General features: G+C 34.9%; 1 protein-coding gene across 3 annotated transcripts in view; it reads left to right on the plus strand.

Moving 5' to 3' along the window:
- TNPO1 (transportin 1) overlaps positions 1–19,565 on the plus strand; it is a 53,526-nt gene that overhangs the window by 23,761 nt on the left and 10,200 nt on the right. For all 3 annotated transcript variants that reach the window (XM_088054343.1, XM_005522714.3, XM_088054342.1), the window contains 16 exons: positions 102–208; positions 1,310–1,443; positions 3,684–3,765; positions 4,440–4,562; positions 5,040–5,158; positions 7,452–7,512; positions 8,152–8,320; positions 9,850–10,002; positions 11,193–11,418; positions 13,962–14,133; positions 15,378–15,464; positions 16,249–16,356; positions 16,533–16,691; positions 16,785–16,872; positions 17,811–17,909; positions 18,123–18,218. In XM_088054343.1, coding sequence (XP_087910469.1) covers positions 102–208; positions 1,310–1,443; positions 3,684–3,765; positions 4,440–4,562; positions 5,040–5,158; positions 7,452–7,512; positions 8,152–8,320; positions 9,850–10,002; positions 11,193–11,418; positions 13,962–14,133; positions 15,378–15,464; positions 16,249–16,356; positions 16,533–16,691; positions 16,785–16,872; positions 17,811–17,909; positions 18,123–18,218 — 1,983 coding nt within the window. The remainder of the gene's footprint in view (positions 1–101; positions 209–1,309; positions 1,444–3,683; positions 3,766–4,439; positions 4,563–5,039; positions 5,159–7,451; positions 7,513–8,151; positions 8,321–9,849; positions 10,003–11,192; positions 11,419–13,961; positions 14,134–15,377; positions 15,465–16,248; positions 16,357–16,532; positions 16,692–16,784; positions 16,873–17,810; positions 17,910–18,122; positions 18,219–19,565) is intronic.

The raw sequence follows: 19,565 nt of genomic DNA on the forward strand, positions 1-19,565 counted from the left end.
ATAACTTTCTTAGCTCTTTAAATATTTGAGACAAGAAAAATATGAAAAATTGATACAAAACAAGTGAAAGCATGTGAGATCTCATTTTTTCCTTTCTTTAGGCATTCTGATAACAACCATTGCCTCAAAAGGGGAGTTACAGAATTGGCCTGAACTCTTGCCAAAGCTTTGCAGCCTGCTGGATTCTGAAGATTACAATACCTGTGAGGTTAGGAGATTTATAAAAAATAGAAAATGATCATCTGAATTTCATTATTTTTATCTCTCTCCACAGATCCTATGTATATGTGTAGTATTGTGTGTATGTCTGTATGTATTTATACATGACCATGTGTTCTTCTTGAGGAACAGTGACTCAGATTTGATAATTTTTCTTCTACCTGTAGTCCATGTTCTTACTGTTCATTCAAACAAATTGATTTTCTTTGCATAAAACTAGAATAAGATTGCAGATGGATAATCACAGTATCTTAGCTGAGAAGTCTCCTGAAATTACTGCTCCGTGATGCCTAATCTTTTAGGCACTATTAGAATCATTAAGTTGATGTTCAATTACGTCTTACATAGAAGTAGTATTCATTTTTCTTGTAACTTGGAAAAGTGATCAATTGCTGTATCAAGGTGAAATGAAGTGTTTTGTTTAGTCTGTATGAAGGGAAACAAGTAAATAACAGTTTTAAACAAAGAGAAAAAATATAAAGCTATGTCTAATGTAAAAAAATAAGGATTATGATGACACCATTTGAATAACTTGATAAAGTCTCCGTGAAAGTGTGAAACATTTTGTATAAAGTGAACTTCAGAGATGACTAATGATCCAAGATGATATGTTGTTGTGTAGTGTTTCGGTGTTTCTTTCTCTTGGAAAAAATACACTACATTTGAAAATTAAATTCAGATTGACCATTATCCCTGTTTTTCCCCATAGTGAGTTATGAAGGGAAATACAATTATATTTGCAATTAATTTGGGTACTTCTGCCTCATTCTACTTACTTCTCAAATAAATTATCTTTTGAGTGTTCTTTTAAATAGATTTGGATAGATGAGCATCAAATCAAACTGAAGTTATCAGTTAGTCATTGCTAACTCTCTTAGCTTGAGAGCTGACAGATGCTCAGATGCTGGTTTAAATAAAATGTCTTTAAGAATATTTCAATGTAATCATTAATTAGTTAACTGCATTTACAGCACTAACTAGCTACATTTACTGTGTTGTGTTTAAATTATCCATTCTATGTGAGGTCTCAAATTTTGTTTTCTTCAGAATGTGAAAGAAGGTACTTAATTGTTTATTTGTTTTTAAACAGGGTGCTTTTGGCGCTCTTCAAAAGATATGTGAAGATTCTGCTGAAATTTTAGATAGTGATGTGTTGGACCGGCCACTCAATATCATGATACCGAAGTTCTTGCAGTTCTTCAAGCATAGCAGTCCAAAAATACGGTAGGTTTATGAGATGTACTTGCAGTTACTTGTTAAAATTCTGCTTACATTAGTAGCAAGGCTGCTGTTTTGTACATCTGTTTAAAATCTGCTTAGCTTTTTTAAATGGTCTTGCAGAGACCCACAGAGGTTCCATACATCAGTAATTTCCATGTTTATCTTCATAATTAATTCAAGAATCTTACCTCTTAACACAATTAGTTTCTTACAGGTTTTTGCATATTATTACAAAAAATTCACTCTTGTGCTTGGAACTTAATATTCTGAATAGAAATAACAATTTTATATTCCTTTTATAATTGCATCAGCAATGGAAGAGTGAAAATTCTTTTGCTGACAAAAGCTTCTGAGTTCTGATAGAAAAAACAAGTTCTGCATTTAACTGACTCAAAATATATGGATTCATCATCCCTTTACTACAAAACTGTATTAATCTCTCCAAAGTAATAGTATAGAAGAAAAATTCCAGAATTAAATTGTTGCTAGTATTCGTTACAAAGAACAGTAGTTTTTATCCTGAATTGAACCAACAGAGTGCCCCTGCCACAAAGAAGGCTAATGGTACCCTGGGCTATTGCCAGCTGGTTTAAAGGAGGTTATCTTTCCCTTCAACTTTCAGGTGACATGATATCTGAGGTACTGTGTCCAGTTCTGGACTGTTCCGTGCAAGAGAGGCATGGATATACTGGAAAGACTCAGCAAAGGGCCATATCAGGAGGAGCCAAGAGAGTTGGGACTCATCAACATATGTAAATACTTGAAGAGAGGGAGAAAAAAAAACGTCCAGGCTCTTTCCAGTGGCACCTAGTGACAGAACCAGAGGCAGTGGCCACAAACAGAAACTCAGAATGTTCCTTCTGAATATCTGAGAACAGCTTTTTTACTGGGAGGATGAGCAATCACTGTCATAGGTTACCCAGAGAGGCAATGGGGTCTCCATCCTTGGAGATACTCAGTAGCCAGCTGGATGTGGTCCTGGGCAGCTGGCTGTAGGGGGCCCTGCTTGAGCATAGTCATCAACCAGATGACTTTCAGAGGTGCTTTCCAGTCTCAACCATTATATGATTCTTTGTGGTTCTGTGAAATGTGTTTTATCTTCTCTTTGAAAATTACATTTGACTGCAGTAAAGTGGCAAATCTATTGCCAGGGGTAGTAGATAGTGAAGACTAAGACTAATGATAGAATTCTAATACAGTTTAGAAAGTCATCTATAAAAGATGCTCACTAAGAAAATTATGAAACTAAGTGTGAACTTGGTCTTATGGAAAGATAAACTTAATAGTTCTCTGGAGCTGGGAGAGAGGCAGAAAAACACACTGTACTTACCACACTGTACAGTCTTTCACTTCTTTCCTGTGCTGCTTTCTTCATGGCTTTGACAATTAAACCAGTTTCAAGTTAAAAGCTGGCTATCTGCCTACTGAACTTGAATACTGAATTATGTACTATTTTCAGTACATAATGCTGAGGTATAAAAGGACTAGTAGTGTACATGCAGTACTTCACATCTATCAAAAGACAACTTTCAGACAATATTTTATGACACAGTCTTCCGGGAAATGTCTTAACAGAATAGAAATTTGAAGTTTCAGTAGTAAAAATACTGTAATGAATCTTCAGAGGGTTCTACAGGTAGTTTTGCTTTGTGCTTCTGACTTGAAAATTTGACTTTAGTGTCTGAGAATGAAAAACACCTGTAAGAAATGGTTTTGCATGAAACGGAATAGAAGAAAAGTGCTTCATTTTCTAGAATGTTTCTTCTACAAGTGTTTTAGTATGTATCCAACTACAAGTGTGTTTTTGTTATAAGCTACATGTATATTGTGAGCCCATTCTTATCTCAGCAAATTCTAAACATAATGTAAAGATGGTTGCATACTTCACAACGAAGGTCAGGCTAAAATCTCACCATATTGACTAGTATGGAATTATTACTATCCGAGAAGATCACAGTCATAATATGCTCAAAAAGAACATACATACTGTTCAGAACAAATATGTCATCTCATCCTAGCCTATTTACTGAATACTTTATTTTAAAGTATTTATTAAGTATATCAGCATATAAGGCATTACTTAAAATGTAGTTTGGTAATTTTGCTTTGTAATGCTTCAGATGCATAGATTTGTTCTCTCTTGCCTTGGAAGATATTTGGTTTATGCTTTCGATGCCTGAGTACACTTTAAAAAATGTTTTTAACTCATTAAACTTATGTATTTTAAACTGTTTCTGTTGTAGGTCTCATGCAGTGGCATGTGTCAATCAATTTATCATCAGCAGAACTCAAGCTCTTATGTTGCACATAGATTCTTTTATTGAGGTAGGTGTGTATTCTTGGTTGGAGGTTTAAATCAAATTACCTATCTTATTTATCAGGAGGCTTGAACTGAATTTTACAACCACCTCTGCCCTTGAACTCAATTTCTCTTTGCCCATTCTTAGCTTCAGCCCCCATGGATTGAAGTTCATTCTGTATGGTTGTGCTCAGAGCTAACCACTCTAAGCAAAAGTAGTAGGCGTATTTCAAAAATGTTCCCTTTTCCTACATAGGGAAAGCTCTTACTGTGTAAAGGTGCAAAAGTAATGGCAGCAGTCTGTCTCATACCTATCCTGAGAAGTGCATGTTTTTGGGCCTGTCTGCCTGTCTGAATACTATTACTGAACTTGGATGAGAAGGTTTTGGGTTGTCTAGAGTATTTGATTTGCTCCTGTTAGGTACTGGTACCATTTATGTTTAGAAGGAAAAAAATAATCCAGAAGTACTGTTCTTGTACCAGTGTTAATACACAGTGCCATATTTATGTATAAAACATAGACTGAGAGACAAGAGTTAATTTGCTAACCCATATATTTTTTAGAAAATAAAATAGTATTCTGAGGTGTGCATTAGGCAAGTACAGAAGTACATCTCCTTTAGTCAGCCAGTAATGTCAATTCTAATCCAAGCTGAACTTGATGAATTGAGGTTTTTTGACTGTTACTACTTTCCAACAGAATCTTTTTGCACTGGCTGGCGATGAGGAGCCTGAAGTACGCAAAAATGTTTGCCGTGCTCTGGTAATGTTGCTGGAAGTTCGGATGGATCGCCTTCTTCCTCATATGATTAGTATAGTTGAGGTGAGTCTCATTTCCTAGGTGTTCTGCAGATTCCCCTGTTTGACACTGCAGAAATAATAAACAAAAAGCATTCATCAGAACAGGTATGTTGCTCTTGCACTTGCTGGTTCTTTGTTTCCCTCCAAGACTGAGATTGCAAAACATTATTCTTACCTAATTGCAGCTTGACACACTGTGTTTGACAAGCAGTGCATATGGTAGTTGTTTATTCTTCATTAAATCAATTATCCCAAAGTGGCTGGGATCACAGCCAGGCATTGCTTGACCCTAAGTGCAAAGATTATGTTCAAAATCTGGCTCTGGTGGTGAAACTGCTCCAGTTTACACATTGAAGTTGTCGCTTTTTTGGGTGTATTGACCATAAACGGGATAAAGCATATTATTTTACATTGCTGAGATGCTCTTTGACCTACTAATGAAAAGGTTCTGACATAAATGATCTATTTTATACAAGTAATTTATTTTTATATTGTGTAGTACATGCTTCAAAGGACCCAGGACCAAGATGAAAATGTGGCTTTGGAGGCATGTGAATTTTGGCTGACTTTGGCTGAACAGCCAATTTGTAAAGAGGTATTATGTCGGCATCTTACTAAGTAAGTATCAAGAGTTACAACTCATATTTATTTTGAGACAGTCCTCTTAAAATTTCAGTTGACTTGTTCATGGATACTCTTAGAGACAGTATATATGGCTTGAAGCATGCTTGGAAGAATTCCATAGCTAGTTCTTGTGCACAGTAAAATTGCAAAAGCCTCTGAGGGTTTCAGACCCAGTGAATGCCAGAAACAATTTAACTGTGTCACTGTAGTGCTTACCTCGAATTTAACAAGGTGTTACACTTCACATGAATGCAAAGACTCTGTAAAATGCCCTTAAGTGAACAACTCCCCGTGACTTAGTCCATAATACCTGGTGACCATGAACATGTTGTCTTTACTACTGGTAATGTAGGCATGTGGGTGCAGTGCTTCAGTGTGCATAGTCATGGAAAGGGTTCTTCATTTTAAAAAAAGCATAAAACAAAATGACACAACTTGGATTTAGAAATCAATTTTGTATCAATTATTGTTACAAGTTAAACTTGAAGAAAACCTGTAAAATTTGTTCCTTTGCGCTTCTGCAGCCTGAGAGTAGTTCAGGTTTCAAAACCTACTTTTTCAAAGTGTCAAAAAGTTTTCTTATACCTCAAGAGACAGATCTTCGATTGAATGGAAGTAAATATTCATGTGGGTTGTGTAAATATCTTTTTGTCTGTAACAGTGCTTGCAACTTTATCCAGACTATTTTGAAGTCTTTTACAACAGGAAATTAGTTCTTCAGGGCTGCCAGCAAATGAGTACTCTTTCTTTTCATATATGAAGATTTTTTAAATAAGGAGAGTTCTTTTAAGACTTTGAGTGGAATAATAGAATGACAGAAGAGACACATCCTTCTCAGCAAAAATAAGCATTAGAGATGTGAAGTAATTAAAAAAAGAAAGCAAATTTTTGGTTTTCCTAACCAACTAAAAAGTAGAAAATTGAGATTAAAACATGTATTGTTTCAGAGAAAGGCTAGGAATTTAAACCAGGAGAATAAGTGTTATGAGAAGTTATTCTTAAATTTCAAAATGGTCTGATTTAATTCCTACTTTTGTAGCTCAAAAGGCAAAATAATGATAGTACATAGTACCAAGTTCCCAACACACACCACATAGTTAATAACTACTAGTATTAAATCTCTTTTGGCCTACATGAACCTTGACACAATGACAGCATCATACTGATTTTTTTTAAAAAAGCTTTTCAATTTCTAGAAAAATAAATTAATAAGAGTCACATCACATTTTCTTCATGATCTTTCAGTGTCATGTATGTTCAAGGCAACTTATTTGCTGGTAAGTCCTGTTTGATTAGGGAGCTATATAAGTTTGTCAGTACTCAATAACCTTAAAATTTTGTATGCTAAAGTGAAAATGGGACAAGATCTTCTTAAAACTTTTTCACTGGCTTCTGACATCTCTTCCATTTTATGCCTGTAGGCTTTCTCACAAAATGTATACTTCACAAAGTATGCTGCAGAAATGCCAATGAATCAGTGATAATGTTTATACTTGCTATTCCTTCAGTTAAAGTTTAGAACATAATGTGGCATTGCAGTGTGTGAGTATTAGACCCTGATACCTTCAAAAACAATATTCACCTGCAAAATATAGCAAGACTGAGTCTGTCACTGTTGCTGCATCATCCGTGGTTATTATTAGTTTAATTTGGCTTATATATTGTTATGCATTTTTTCTTTTGCTGTGGTGAACATGTTTTAATGGGAAGTACTTGACTTTTTTCCTTAGTACTTTCTTAGCTGTACATCTGTACAGTTGGAGTTCCATAACCATAACCTGTTTAATAATTAAGTACATGCTAATATGGATTGGACAAGATTTCTGCAGTGTTTAAGGCTTGTCTTACTAAAGTAATCACGAGGTAATAAGAGAGCTTAATGTAGTTAGGCTTCCATCTTTAATAGTAATGAGGTAGTGTCTTCATTGACAAGTAAATAAAGTGACAAATGCTGTTGGCAAGAGTCAACTTATCCTGCGTATTAAGGGATTTTGAACTCGTACTGAAAATCTGTAGATGTAATTTCTGAAAGGTGCTTCAGAATAAGTTAATCAGGTGTGCCATTGGGGTACTTCTATTTAAAATCTGTCATTTGGAATAACACTTTTTCTCATCACAAAGTATTGATGAAGCTTATGACATGGAACAAAGTTTAGATAACAGCTCTTTTTATCAGGCTGAGGTGTTTCTCTTTTGAGTTGGGAGGTGAGAGTTATGACCAAAATTATGGTAAAATTGGTTTGCTATTTTATGTGTTACTTTAATATGTGTAAATATTTCTTTGTAGGCTGATACCTGTGCTGGTAAACGGTATGAAATACTCAGAGATTGATATTATTCTGTTGAAGGTGAGCATCAGTTTATTTTACTCTGTTGGAATAGTTGGTTAGGCTCTGACCTATAAATCAGAATGATTCAGATCAGAACAGGCAGACCTAGCCTACCATCTCTTTAGTAGAGTATTAGCTTTCTGGGGCAAGGTATAGTGTTGCAAATACTAAATGCAATTGATGCTGTGTTTGTTGGAAAATAATCTGTGGCTCTCCTGCTTTGCCTCAGTCCCCTCCCACAAAATTTAGGCAGAGCTGCGATACTGTTACCATGAACTACTGCAAGAATGCAGTATTAAAAAAATGTTCAGAGCTAATTCTAATGCCTTCTATGTTGAATACATGGCTTTTTCCATGATTACATATGTCTGTGTGTCAAAATTTCTCTATCACTTCTTTCTCTTTCATTGCCCTTGAGTAATTTCTTAACAAGAAGGTTACTTTGGGGGTGAGCGTACCTCTCTTGCTTGTATCTTCCTATTGCTTTTCTGGTAAATGCAGCTGTAGAACACAGAAACTGGCATTTTTTTAGTTGAGCAGCTCAGGTGAGATGTGAATCTTTTATACACTTACAAAATCTTGAACTAAAACTACATTGTTAACTTCCTTAGGCAATACAGTTCGACTAGTTTATCTAATAAAACAATTTGATGACAGGGGGATGTTGAAGAAGACGAAGCTATACCAGATAGTGAGCAGGATATAAGGCCTCGTTTTCATCGTTCGAAGACTGTAGCTCAGCAACATGAAGAAGATGGTATTGAAGATGATGACGATGATGATGATGAACTTGATGATGATGATACTATTTCTGACTGGAATTTAAGTAGGTCAAAGTAATGTGTGAAATCCTTTAACTAGAGCTACTTGCATAATACAAGAGCCACAGTAAAAAGACAAGTTTGTATATAAGGAATACCAAGGCTTTGTTTTTGACTTCAAAAATAACTGTCTGCTGACATAATTGGTGGGTATATTGGAGGGGGAGAGCCTTTGAGATGACACTTGGACTTTTTTAACTGTACTGGCAAAAGCTATCCATCTGTAAGCTTATTTTGAATATGGCAGATGGAGTTACAAATATTTATTTGATCCAATTCAATGGAGCTTTCAGACTTAAAATTTTAACTGTGTGAAATAATAAAAATCCTGTATCACTTGCTTAAATTCAGTTTAAAAAGAGAAAAAAAAGCTTTGCACATTGATAACTGGAGCAAGCTTAATAATGCTTTCTTTAATTTCAGTCTTCCCTCTAAAATTGGGTTGTGTTTGGTTTGGTTTGGCTTGTTTTTTATTCCCATGTGAACATTCTACTACCTATGTCCACTACAGGTATTTCTTTTCTCGGTGAGGATTTTGCTTCTCAATACAATACTTTAGTTGTGAAGATAGGAGATGGCTCTGAGGAAACCGGAGTTCAGACGGCCTGTTGTGTGGGTCGTAGGAGGTCGAGGGTTGTAGGCTAGTAGGCTATGTTATAAGGAAAGAAAACAGTACAAACTGTTATTCTAAGTTCATTGACAGAAAATAGCTAGTGAAATTCTGACAGATCTGGTTTGAATTTGCTTTGCAAGCAAACTCATTGTGGAATAATGCTTTGAGATGTGGGCATAGCCACATAAGGTCTTTTTCCCCAAGGCCACAAATTTTCAAAACAGCTGAATATAACTTCAGGCTTATGGTTGATGTATCTGAAGAATTATTGTTGTTGAAAATATGAGTACAATATGCTTGTTTCTGTAAAGCTGCATCTTGGAAAAATGTGTAGTTTTATATTCTTAATACTCTTTTTGTCACTGCTGTGTGTGGAGATTGCGGAACTAAATACACTTTTTCTGAGAAAGAGCTCAAATGACATAAGGTGTCCTGTGATCCATGGTTTTGATTAAAACAGTGAGAAAGTGGAGGTTATTCAGGAATTGTGATCCAAGAGAGAAAGAGTAAAACAATTCAGAAATCTGTAATGACATTTGTTATCTGGATCTGAGAAAATTTGTATTATCTGAAAATCATAATTGTATGCCCTATTTTATATCCAGTGTTCTATATTTGACTTCCAGTTTGAACAGAGAGGAAGCACCAGCATAGCTTGACAATTAGCAGCATTGCTTACTAATTAGACCAGTGCAATTCTGTATGACAGATTAAGAAGGAACTGATATTATAATAAAAATGGCTTTCTAAGAGCTATGGTTTTGCACAGGAGCACAGTGAATCCCTCTGTAGTGTAGTGAATATTTTCCCTCCTAGTGCACTGAGAATCCACTGGCAGCTCAGAGTTAAAAAGGGGATTATATTGTCTAACTACAATGGTTTGTATAATAAGCAGAGATTAACACTGTTAATTCCCTTCAGGGAAATGTTCAGCTGCTGCTCTAGATGTCCTAGCTAATGTATTTCGTGATGAACTTCTGCCACACATCTTGCCACTGTTGAAGGAATTGCTCTTCCACCCTGAGTGGGTAGTTAAAGAATCTGGTATCCTTGTTCTTGGTGCAATTGCTGAAGGTAAGGCAACAGTTCATACCAGGTTGCTGATTTTTAAATTGGTTCTAAAGTAGCTTGGATGAATTTAATAATGCAAACAAGTATATGTCCTTAGCTGGTTTGGTTTTGGTGGTTATTCTCTTAATCTGCTCATGGGTGGTTGCTATTATTTTATTTTTCATTTTCAAATTTATGCATGTTTGGGAGGTTAAATAGATTACATAATTTATTTTATTTCTCCTTTTCTAAATTTTGTGGTATAGAGCTGTTGATGTCTCTCAAAATACTACCTTGATTTCATAGGAGATAAATATTTAATAAATTTTAGCCTTAGATTTTAAGTGTTTTCAGAAACGGAGAAAACCACTTCTGTCATTTCAGTACACTAAATGTCTTTTGTAGGTGGTCCTCCAATTCAAATAGGCTAACTTCCATTATTTTTTACTTACTCACAGTCTTGCTTGTTTTTTTGCCTGAAGTTCCAGCGTCTCTGTCCCTTTTGCAAGCTGAAGTAGATTTGGGTTCATGCCTGGGTTATCTTTTTTTTTTCTCCTCACTGTCTAATGAACATACTTTTTTTTACTGTTACTAGAAAAGTTTTAGTTCGTTTTGGTTTGAAGTCCAGCAAGGTGGAAGTTAGTACTTCTGGCAAATTTCAGTGTCTTACTTCCCTGGCTGACTTGAAGGGTGCAGCTTTTATTTTTGATCAATATTTGAATGATTTTAGGAAAAACAAAGAAATTTGAATTTCTTAAGGAATCCTTTTTCATGTGATGATTTGTTGTCAAGGCAGTCTTTCTCTGCTTGGTATTTTCTTGCTTAATCTTGAGTAGACTGAAGTAGGAACTTCCAGCTTTAGAAACTATTTGGATGTACTTGCTATACTACATTCAATAAAGCAGAATTTCTGGAGACTGGGGAAGCACTGAAGTAGAAATGTAATTGGAAATAATGTAACTTTAATTGAAGATTTAATTGTCTAATAATTTCAATTATTATATATTATAATAATTATAATTATTGTTTATGTAAGGGTTTTTAGAACATTATATAAATTAGGTAGACTTGCTTTGTTAAAATACTTGTATTTTTAGCTTTGCATATTGTGTTCCTATGTGAAAGAGATTGAAAATTTGTCTCTCATAGAAAACACAAAACAATAGAATTTTTCATTCATTATGATACTTCACTAGCTGTATTTTTCTTTCCAGGCTGCATGCAGGGTATGATTCCATATCTTCCAGAGCTAATCCCTCACCTTATTCAGTGCCTCTCTGACAAAAAGGCTCTTGTGCGCTCCATTACATGCTGGACTCTTAGTCGCTATGCACACTGGGTAGTTAGTCAACCCCCAGACACATACTTGAAGCCATTAATGACTGAGTTGCTAAAGCGTATCTTGGATAGCAACAAGAGAGTACAAGAAGCTGCCTGCAGGTAAGCCAAAGCTTAAGCAAACATCACTATCCGTGACACTGCTTTTGTTTCCCATAGGCTATTTTCATGTCCTTATCAGTGAATGCATGACTCCATTTCTAGCTCTTAATGTATTCCTTCTCTTAAATTGGAGTAGAGGCAACTTTCTTCCAAATAATAATAACATGGGAAAAGTTAATGTCTATTTCTCTTGTGCAATTTGTTTTCAGAGTGTGTAGAACAGCAGCCTAAATAATTTATTGTACTAAATTAGCTGTTTGCAACGCTTATTTTCAATAGTTGCTGTGTCATTGACCAGAAATTTGGCATTTTTTAAAAACGTCCATGAACTCAGATCTGATTACAGTGGAAAGCTGTCCTATCGTTGGATTACTTGAACTGTTTGTACTTAGCTCAGCATTACCAAAACATTTCAGTTATGATTATTTCAAGGGGTATTTTCTTTCTCTTGAAGCGAGATGTTGGAAAGTGAGATTCCCTTCTTCCCCTTGTCTACTTTAAAAAAAGTGAAAATTAATTGCTTAATTAGTGGACACAGCATTAATGGAATGGGAATGTGTACATCCCCTATTGCATCAAGAAAAAAATTATGTGTCAGTTTTTATCAGACTGGAGTATATACAGCAAGCTTTCAGTGTTTCTTCAAGAAGCAGTTATATCTGCCTCTGAACATCAGAAACATCATCATCATCAGCCACCCCCAAATGTCATTGGTACCTAAGGACAGTGATGAGTTCAGGATTCTTGGGCTAAGCTTTGCTCAAAAGGAATATATATCCTTGCCTGAGGACAGATACACTGACTTTATGAAATGTAGTTAGTAAAATTTAGGAATTAAACACTGTTTCCTTTTTGTCTCCAAACATCTGCAAAAATTTGGCTAGCAAGTTTGAGTAGCTTTAATGACTTCTCTATTTATTCTACTGAAAAAAAAACAAACCCAAATGCAAAACCCTAAAAAACAAACAACAAAAAAACCAAACAAGCAACCAAAAAAAAAACCCAGAGGGAAGTCTTCCACTTCTCTTCAAGCTTTCCTTGTCCAAAGCATGGCTGAAAATCTGCATATGGTGAACACAGCTGTGTTATGGTGTAGTTAAATAACCTCACGTGGTGTTTATGAAGGACATGCAATGGGCCATGGAAACCAGGAAATCTAGAAAGGAAGTATTAAAAATTACAGTACACCTGATTTTTTTTTTATTATTATAAGTCCAGTATCAGACATACTCTTGTTTCGAGGTACTTTCTTTAGAGCAGAGATTCACTAAACTTACTATTGCAGCTAAAAATAAACTGGGAAACATCACTGTAAGGAAAATGTAGAGTTGTTACGAGTCAAAACATATTTACTAGCTTTTTAAATTGTAAGGAAATAAAGTGAACCTTTTTGGACAACAACAAAGAGCTTCATCCCAACACTGAATAGTTGCATACATTATTTATGTTTACCGAATTGAAGATTGGCCACAGGATGTTTTTATGTAACATAATGTCTGTTATGGTAGCAGATGTCTAACATTCACTTCTGTACTTTCAAGAAGCTGCTGCTTTAGTTGGTGACACACAGAATGATATTTTATTGAAATGCTTTCCTGCTCAAGTTGTATGCCTTTCTGAAAGAATACTTCATAATAAAATAAAAATAAATAATTAAATAAATTAAGTAAGAATGCTAGCCTTTTAGAGTTCCCAGTCCTCTTGTGTTAAAAAAACTGTGTTTCTGTATTTGGTAGCACACAGTGGATTGTTCACTTCATGCAGTGATGCATGCATTTTTAGTGCAGAGACAAGCTGATAATAATCTTATTGACAAAGCTAGGCCAGTAAATCTTCAATAACTCCATAATTTTTTCTCTTTCCTTTATGTTTCTTTGAAGTAGTGTCTCTGGTGTGAGGGGCTGGTTTTGGTTTTGTTTCATTTTGGATGGGTTTTCTTAAAGCTGCTGTTGAAACACTGGATAGACAAACTGAAAAGTTTCCATTATGTCATGATGTGTGCTTTGACCACAAGCAGCTAAAACTATTCATCCTCTATATTTGCTTTTAGTTTTCCATGTCTTTCTGTATCTTTTTCTATGCAGTGAACAGCTTAGGGTACAGGGTAACGTTTGCATTTACTGGCACAGCAGCACCAAAATCTATGGGTGCAGCTACTGTGTACATTAAAGACAGTGGTCCATTTTTAACTTAAATAATCAGCTTTTGTTGTGGTGTTTTCTATTTTAGCTAGTATAAAATAAACTTTTCTGCTAATGCTTTTCTTTTTAGTGGGGGCTTCTGTGTATCCGATGAGTTTTATGGCAATATTTAAAATTTTGTTCTTGACAGTGGAAGAGCTGGATCCTCATGGGTGATTGTGTGTTCAGTCAAAAAAAGATCAAAGTTATTTAAGTATTACCTTTTTGGAAGAATATTTTACATGAATTTGAGGACTTCAATACAGCTTTATGTTTAAACAGAAATGGCATTTTAAGTAGGACATTTTGGGGTAGTCTTTTTTCATTATTTCCAAGGTACTAACCTGTTTTATTGTCCTTTAGTGCCTTTGCTACTCTAGAAGAGGAGGCTTGTACAGAGCTTGTTCCTTATCTTGCATATATACTTGACACTTTGGTCTTCGCATTTAGTAAATACCAGCATAAAAACCTGCTCATTCTTTATGATGCTATAGGAACCCTAGCAGATTCTGTAGGACATCATCTAAATAAACCAGTGAGTATACCTAATGTTCTGTAGGACTTGCCATATTCAAAAAACTTTTTCAGTGTTTTTTGTACTACACTTTACGTTATAAACCAGAAATGCTGATATTTCTGTGTTCCTTGTATTAGTGCTACATGCTTATAGATAAAATACATAGACTGCACATAATTTTCCCACTACACAGATATTTGCCATTTTGAGTAAACAAGCAAAAGTGTGGTGTGTTGTGAAATATGCTGTTCATCATGGTCTTCATGCTTCAAGTTTTTTAGCTCAGAGGAGATATCAGTGTAGATACCCCTTTGGATAAAGCACAGATAACACAGGGAAATGTGGTGGGGTTTTTTTTACATGTAGTGTACATGTATTAATTAGTAGATGTACTTGTCATATGTTTGCATCTTACGACAGTTATTGAAACTTGTTTTATTTCTCTGTAGCGCTTCAAATGACATAGATGCCCTAGAAAAAAACATTTTTAGTTTTTTCCATGGTTTCCATGGGCATTACTTGCCCTCTGGACCCCACATCATCAAAGGACCTGTTTTTCAGTCTCTGTCTGAGCCTGGCCACCCTGACATTTGACAGTACCAGGAGGAAGCTAAATGGCAGCTCCTCATGAGTGTGGGACTTTGTTTAGTTGGTTAGAATTTTGTACCTTTGGACATAGAAAAATCTCTTGGCTCTTTGGGTACCTTCTGTGAGCATTCTTGAGGTGTCTTGCTTAATGTCTTTATGACTGTGGCTGCGCAGTGCCAAGGAAGCCAGCTTTATATAGGAGGGCTAAGTGCCTCCTTCTGGAGGGATAGGAAATTACTTTCTTCATGGTTAGTTTGAGGAAGATATTTCAGAACTTGTGGTCGTGGAGATAGGGTTGTAGCATCAGGGCAGTAGAAGATGGTTGAGAAAAGCAGGTGGCAGATGTGGAGCCACAATGTAAATATAAAAATGCTTTCTATATGCCTTGTGGCAGTCAGATAGATAACCCAGGCAGCTATACTGAAACCACACCTGCAGGAGGAAATTCCCTCTGTAAAGGTACTTTATGTGCATTAGGAAAAAAATATCAAACACAAATTTTGAATTCTAGTACTAAAATATTTCTATGAATTACAGCAATTAATTTAATTACAGTACACCTGTTTGTTCCTTTTTTGGAAAAAGTAGAATATATCTCAGTTCTTTTTTAACTTTAAAATAAAGTGGTATGCAGTAAAGTGTTCTAGCAGCTGATGCATTTTCATCCTAAACAGGAATATATTCAGATGCTAATGCCTCCATTAATCCAGAAGTGGAACATGCTGAAGGATGAAGATAAAGATCTTTTCCCTTTATTAGAGGTAAATATTAAAATGTGAATATTTTTTATCAGCTTATTTTAGAAATTATGTTTTTTACTGAAGGTGTTCCTCCTAGGAAATATGACTATAAAAACTATATAGTTTTAGCTGTTTTCCATTGGAGAAAAATTATTCTGACTGTTGTAAGAAAATTTTATGACTGAATTAATGTCCTTAGGTTGAGCAGAAATCCTTTAGATTTTTTCTGCCATTTTGGTTTTGTTTGATAGGATTATTTTAGAAAAAAAAGGGTTTTATCCTCCTTTTATTCTTGTCTTCTCTCTCCTTGCTCTCCCTTCATCCCTCCATTAAAACTATTGTCAGACAAGCTGAAGGTATGAACCAGGCCATGTAGTCTAATGCTCTGTACTTGCTGAGTGTGAAGCACCTCTAGAGGAAAACACCTCTAGAAAAATTAGTTTTGTAACTCTTAGGTTATATAAGGGCTTGTTCATGGCCAAGATACTGCAGCTTAGTGTAAGTGCTGTCTGAATTATTGTAACTGGTTTTGTATGCATTTTCTTGGCTACCTCTATGAAGATGCTGCTGCTGAGAAATTTTCTCAACTGTTTTACACAGGAGTGAGTAACAACTTGCTGATAGTTGCCTTGGCTCAGCTAAATTGGTACTGCCTTTCTATGTTTGTATTTACTTAACCAGTTACATGTTGGTGTACTTAAAATCCTAATATCTTCCAAATTGCCTCTCCCAAGTAAAAGACTCTTCAGAGATGTGAGGACAAGTAGTGACTGCTTTCTTTCTCCTCTTTTTTTTTAAATTCCAGTGCCTGTCGTCAGTTGCTACTGCCTTGCAATCTGGCTTTCTTCCATACTGTGAACCTGTGTACCAGCGTTGTGTAAATCTGGTGCAGAAGACGCTTGCACAAGCCATGGTATTTTGCTATAACTATTCCAAAGTTACTTCACTGAACCAAAGTGTTAACTATGTAAAATTAGAGGTGTATGGGGAAATTGAATAGCTAAATGAAGGTGCAGCTCTGCAACTTTTTTATGTATATTCCTGAGAAAATCTGGTGTAATTTTGAAAATGTGTACTTATTTGTTGCAGTTGCATAATGCTCAGCCAGACCAATATGAGGCTCCAGATAAAGATTTTATGATTGTGGCTCTTGATTTACTCAGTGGTTTAGCTGAAGGACTTGGAGGCAACATTGAACAGCTAGTGGCTCGCAGCAATATCCTGACACTAATGTATCAATGCATGCAGGTGAGATGAGTAAGCTATTTGATCCACACATTATTTTTATTCAGAAAATCAGAAACTCTTCTAGAATTGTAATTTTTTTCTTCCTCTCTTTAGGACAAAATGCCTGAGGTACGGCAGAGTTCTTTTGCATTGTTAGGTGACCTGACAAAGGCATGTTTTCAGCATGTCAAACCTTGCATCGGTAGGTTTCTTTTACACGTTTAATAACTTGTTTTGCAAATGTCTAAGAGGTTGTATTAGCCATTGTTATGCTCTCTGTTCTGTGGGTTGCCTTTTTATGGTATTGTACATAGTAATTTTCCTTTAGTAACAAGAATCTGTAGTCTTTTGTCCCTTGAATTGTATGTTAAGAAAACATGCTCCTATTTTTGTGGACAGTGCAAAAGTTCATTTTTCTTTATTTTTATAGCTCATTTTGTTGTGCTAGAATTTATTGTTAAGTGAAAATAGATATAATACATAAATCAAAAAAGGTCTAGAGAATAGCTTTTACTTGGTTTTCTGTTTTGTTTTTTATTTGTGTGGGAAGTAGCATCAGTGATACACTTCCACAATATTTGCTCTTTTTTCCCACAGACACTTTTGAGATACACTTACCAAATTAATTTGGCAGATGTTATAATGACCTTTTTGACTCACTTTTCTTAAAATTTAATTAAAGATGTGATTGTCTTCTAGTCTTTGTTGTTTTTTCAAGGGCAGCTTAATATATGGTTATTCAGTTGATTTGGGGTATGTTAAATCATATGATAAAACCAATAGTACTTGCAGCTGTGGTTTTTTCCTTCTCTTCCTCTCCTCTCACCTAAGCAAGGGAAGGAGAGAAGATTTCTACATGAAAGTTACATGAAGATAAACCCTGTTAGGAAGGTTTGAAAAGCATAATTTGAAAATATTTGCATTTATCTGCTTAGGTTCTAAATTCCTTAGGTTAATCTGATATAATATTGAGCTGGAATATAGCTCTTGTTAATTCAAATGTAATACTTTCCAAGTATTTAAATAGGCTTACATTTTCTTTTTCTTAAGTATCCCTTTTTTTCCCCCCTTACAATCCTAAAGTAATGGGACAAGATGGTTGTATTGTGTGATGAGATTTTAAAATATTATTCTTTCTAGCTGATTTCATGCCAATTTTGGGAACCAACCTAAATCCTGAATTCATTTCTGTGTGTAACAATGCCACCTGGGCAATTGGAGAAATCTCTATCCAGATGGGTAAGATTTAGTTTTTTCTTTAAATTTCTGCACATTTAGAATTATTTGTCTGGATATTTTGGGTGATTTTTTTTAAAGTGATACCTTTATGTTATTATTTAAATAACATTTGTGATCCTTGTCCTTGTTAGTAAGTTAAGTGCGTGTTCTGTTTACATTATGTATATTAATGGTCATTTTCTTCTGATTATTTTTTTTTAATTGTTGTTTCAGGTATAGAAATGCAGCCTTATATTCCAATGGTCTTGCACCAGCTTGTAGAAATAATAAACAGACCCAACACACCAAAGACGTTGTTAGAGAACACAGGTACCCAAAAAATAACCTGTACATGGTGAAGGGAATTAGAAGAATTTTTTTAATAATTATTTTTTGAATTTGTATAGGGGAACCACACCAGAACTGATTTTTTTATGTACTTGGCTTTTATAAGCAAAAGCAACTCTGTTTTGCACAAGCTCTTACAAGTCTCAGTCTTGCAGCAAATCATATATCTAGATTCTAATTGCTTTCTCTTTTTATAACATTTGTTATATCTGTTTATCATCTGTTTAATAATGCTTCTGGTTTTATTTGTGTATTAAATACGACAAATGTATGCAGTAACACTTAGGACTTACTTTCTCACTCATTTTGATGTGTGCGTGTCCTTACACGTGTACTGTATATATATGTCTACTGTTGGAAAAAAGTGTAATTGGCATATATAAAACAATGAGTTGAATTTACTTAAAAGTACATTTTTTGAAAGACAAACTTAAAATATCACACACAAAAATCTAGATCTGTGATGGCAGTTTTACCACAATGTAACTGAAATTATGTTTAATTTCTGTTACCTGGTCATGTAATAACAAATTCTTGAAAACAATTCTAATAATGGGATTCATATGTTATGTTCTGGCTTTGCATTCCAAATTGGGAGTGATTCCCAATTGCCTTACTGAATTGGAATTTCTGAGGCTTGTTTCTTTTGCATTTATAGAGGGCATGTTCTGGTATGAAAAGCACCTTCCATACTAGAGCAAAAAATATATAGATGATATGAGTTTATTGTTTTATAGGTGATGGGTTTATTATTTACTATTTTTCTAATTGAGGATTTTTTTTTTTCTTCTGTTTGAAAATGGTCTTGTAAGAAAATGACAGTTTCATTGCTATATCTGAAATGATTGAATATGGTGCAAATACAATGGTACACTTACACTTTCTGAGTAAAGCAAGAGATAATTTGGAGAGAGTTTTTTTGCAAAGTATATTTTTCCTTCAGCATTTTCTAAACTTAAAAGCTGCACTTTCTCTGCCCCTCTATCCTATTTAGTATGGAAGGTGAACCTGAAGGAAAATTTACTTAGTTTTACAGCATATTATAGGTGCTACTTTTTGAAAAGAAAATTTTGAATCGAATACCTAGTTGTGAAATATACCGTGGAATAGTATAACAATATAATACTATAACAATCTAAGTTTTCCTTGTCCCTGCCCTGACTCCCCTCCTCTGCACTGATAGTTGTGTAATACCTGTAACTGAGAGGCATCCAATAGTTAAATGTATGCTTCCATCATTGTTAAGAGAATTTTTGGAAGCATCTGAACACAGTTTTTTGTGGTTTTTTTTTTTTTTTTTAATTCTCTTAGTAGTTATTTTAAATGTGG

This window comes from Pseudopodoces humilis, chromosome 4, assembly GCF_049639895.1.
Source record: "Pseudopodoces humilis isolate 2021_Gansu_Grassland_sample_001 chromosome 4, ASM4963989v1, whole genome shotgun sequence".
NCBI lineage: Eukaryota > Metazoa > Chordata > Aves > Passeriformes > Paridae > Pseudopodoces > Pseudopodoces humilis.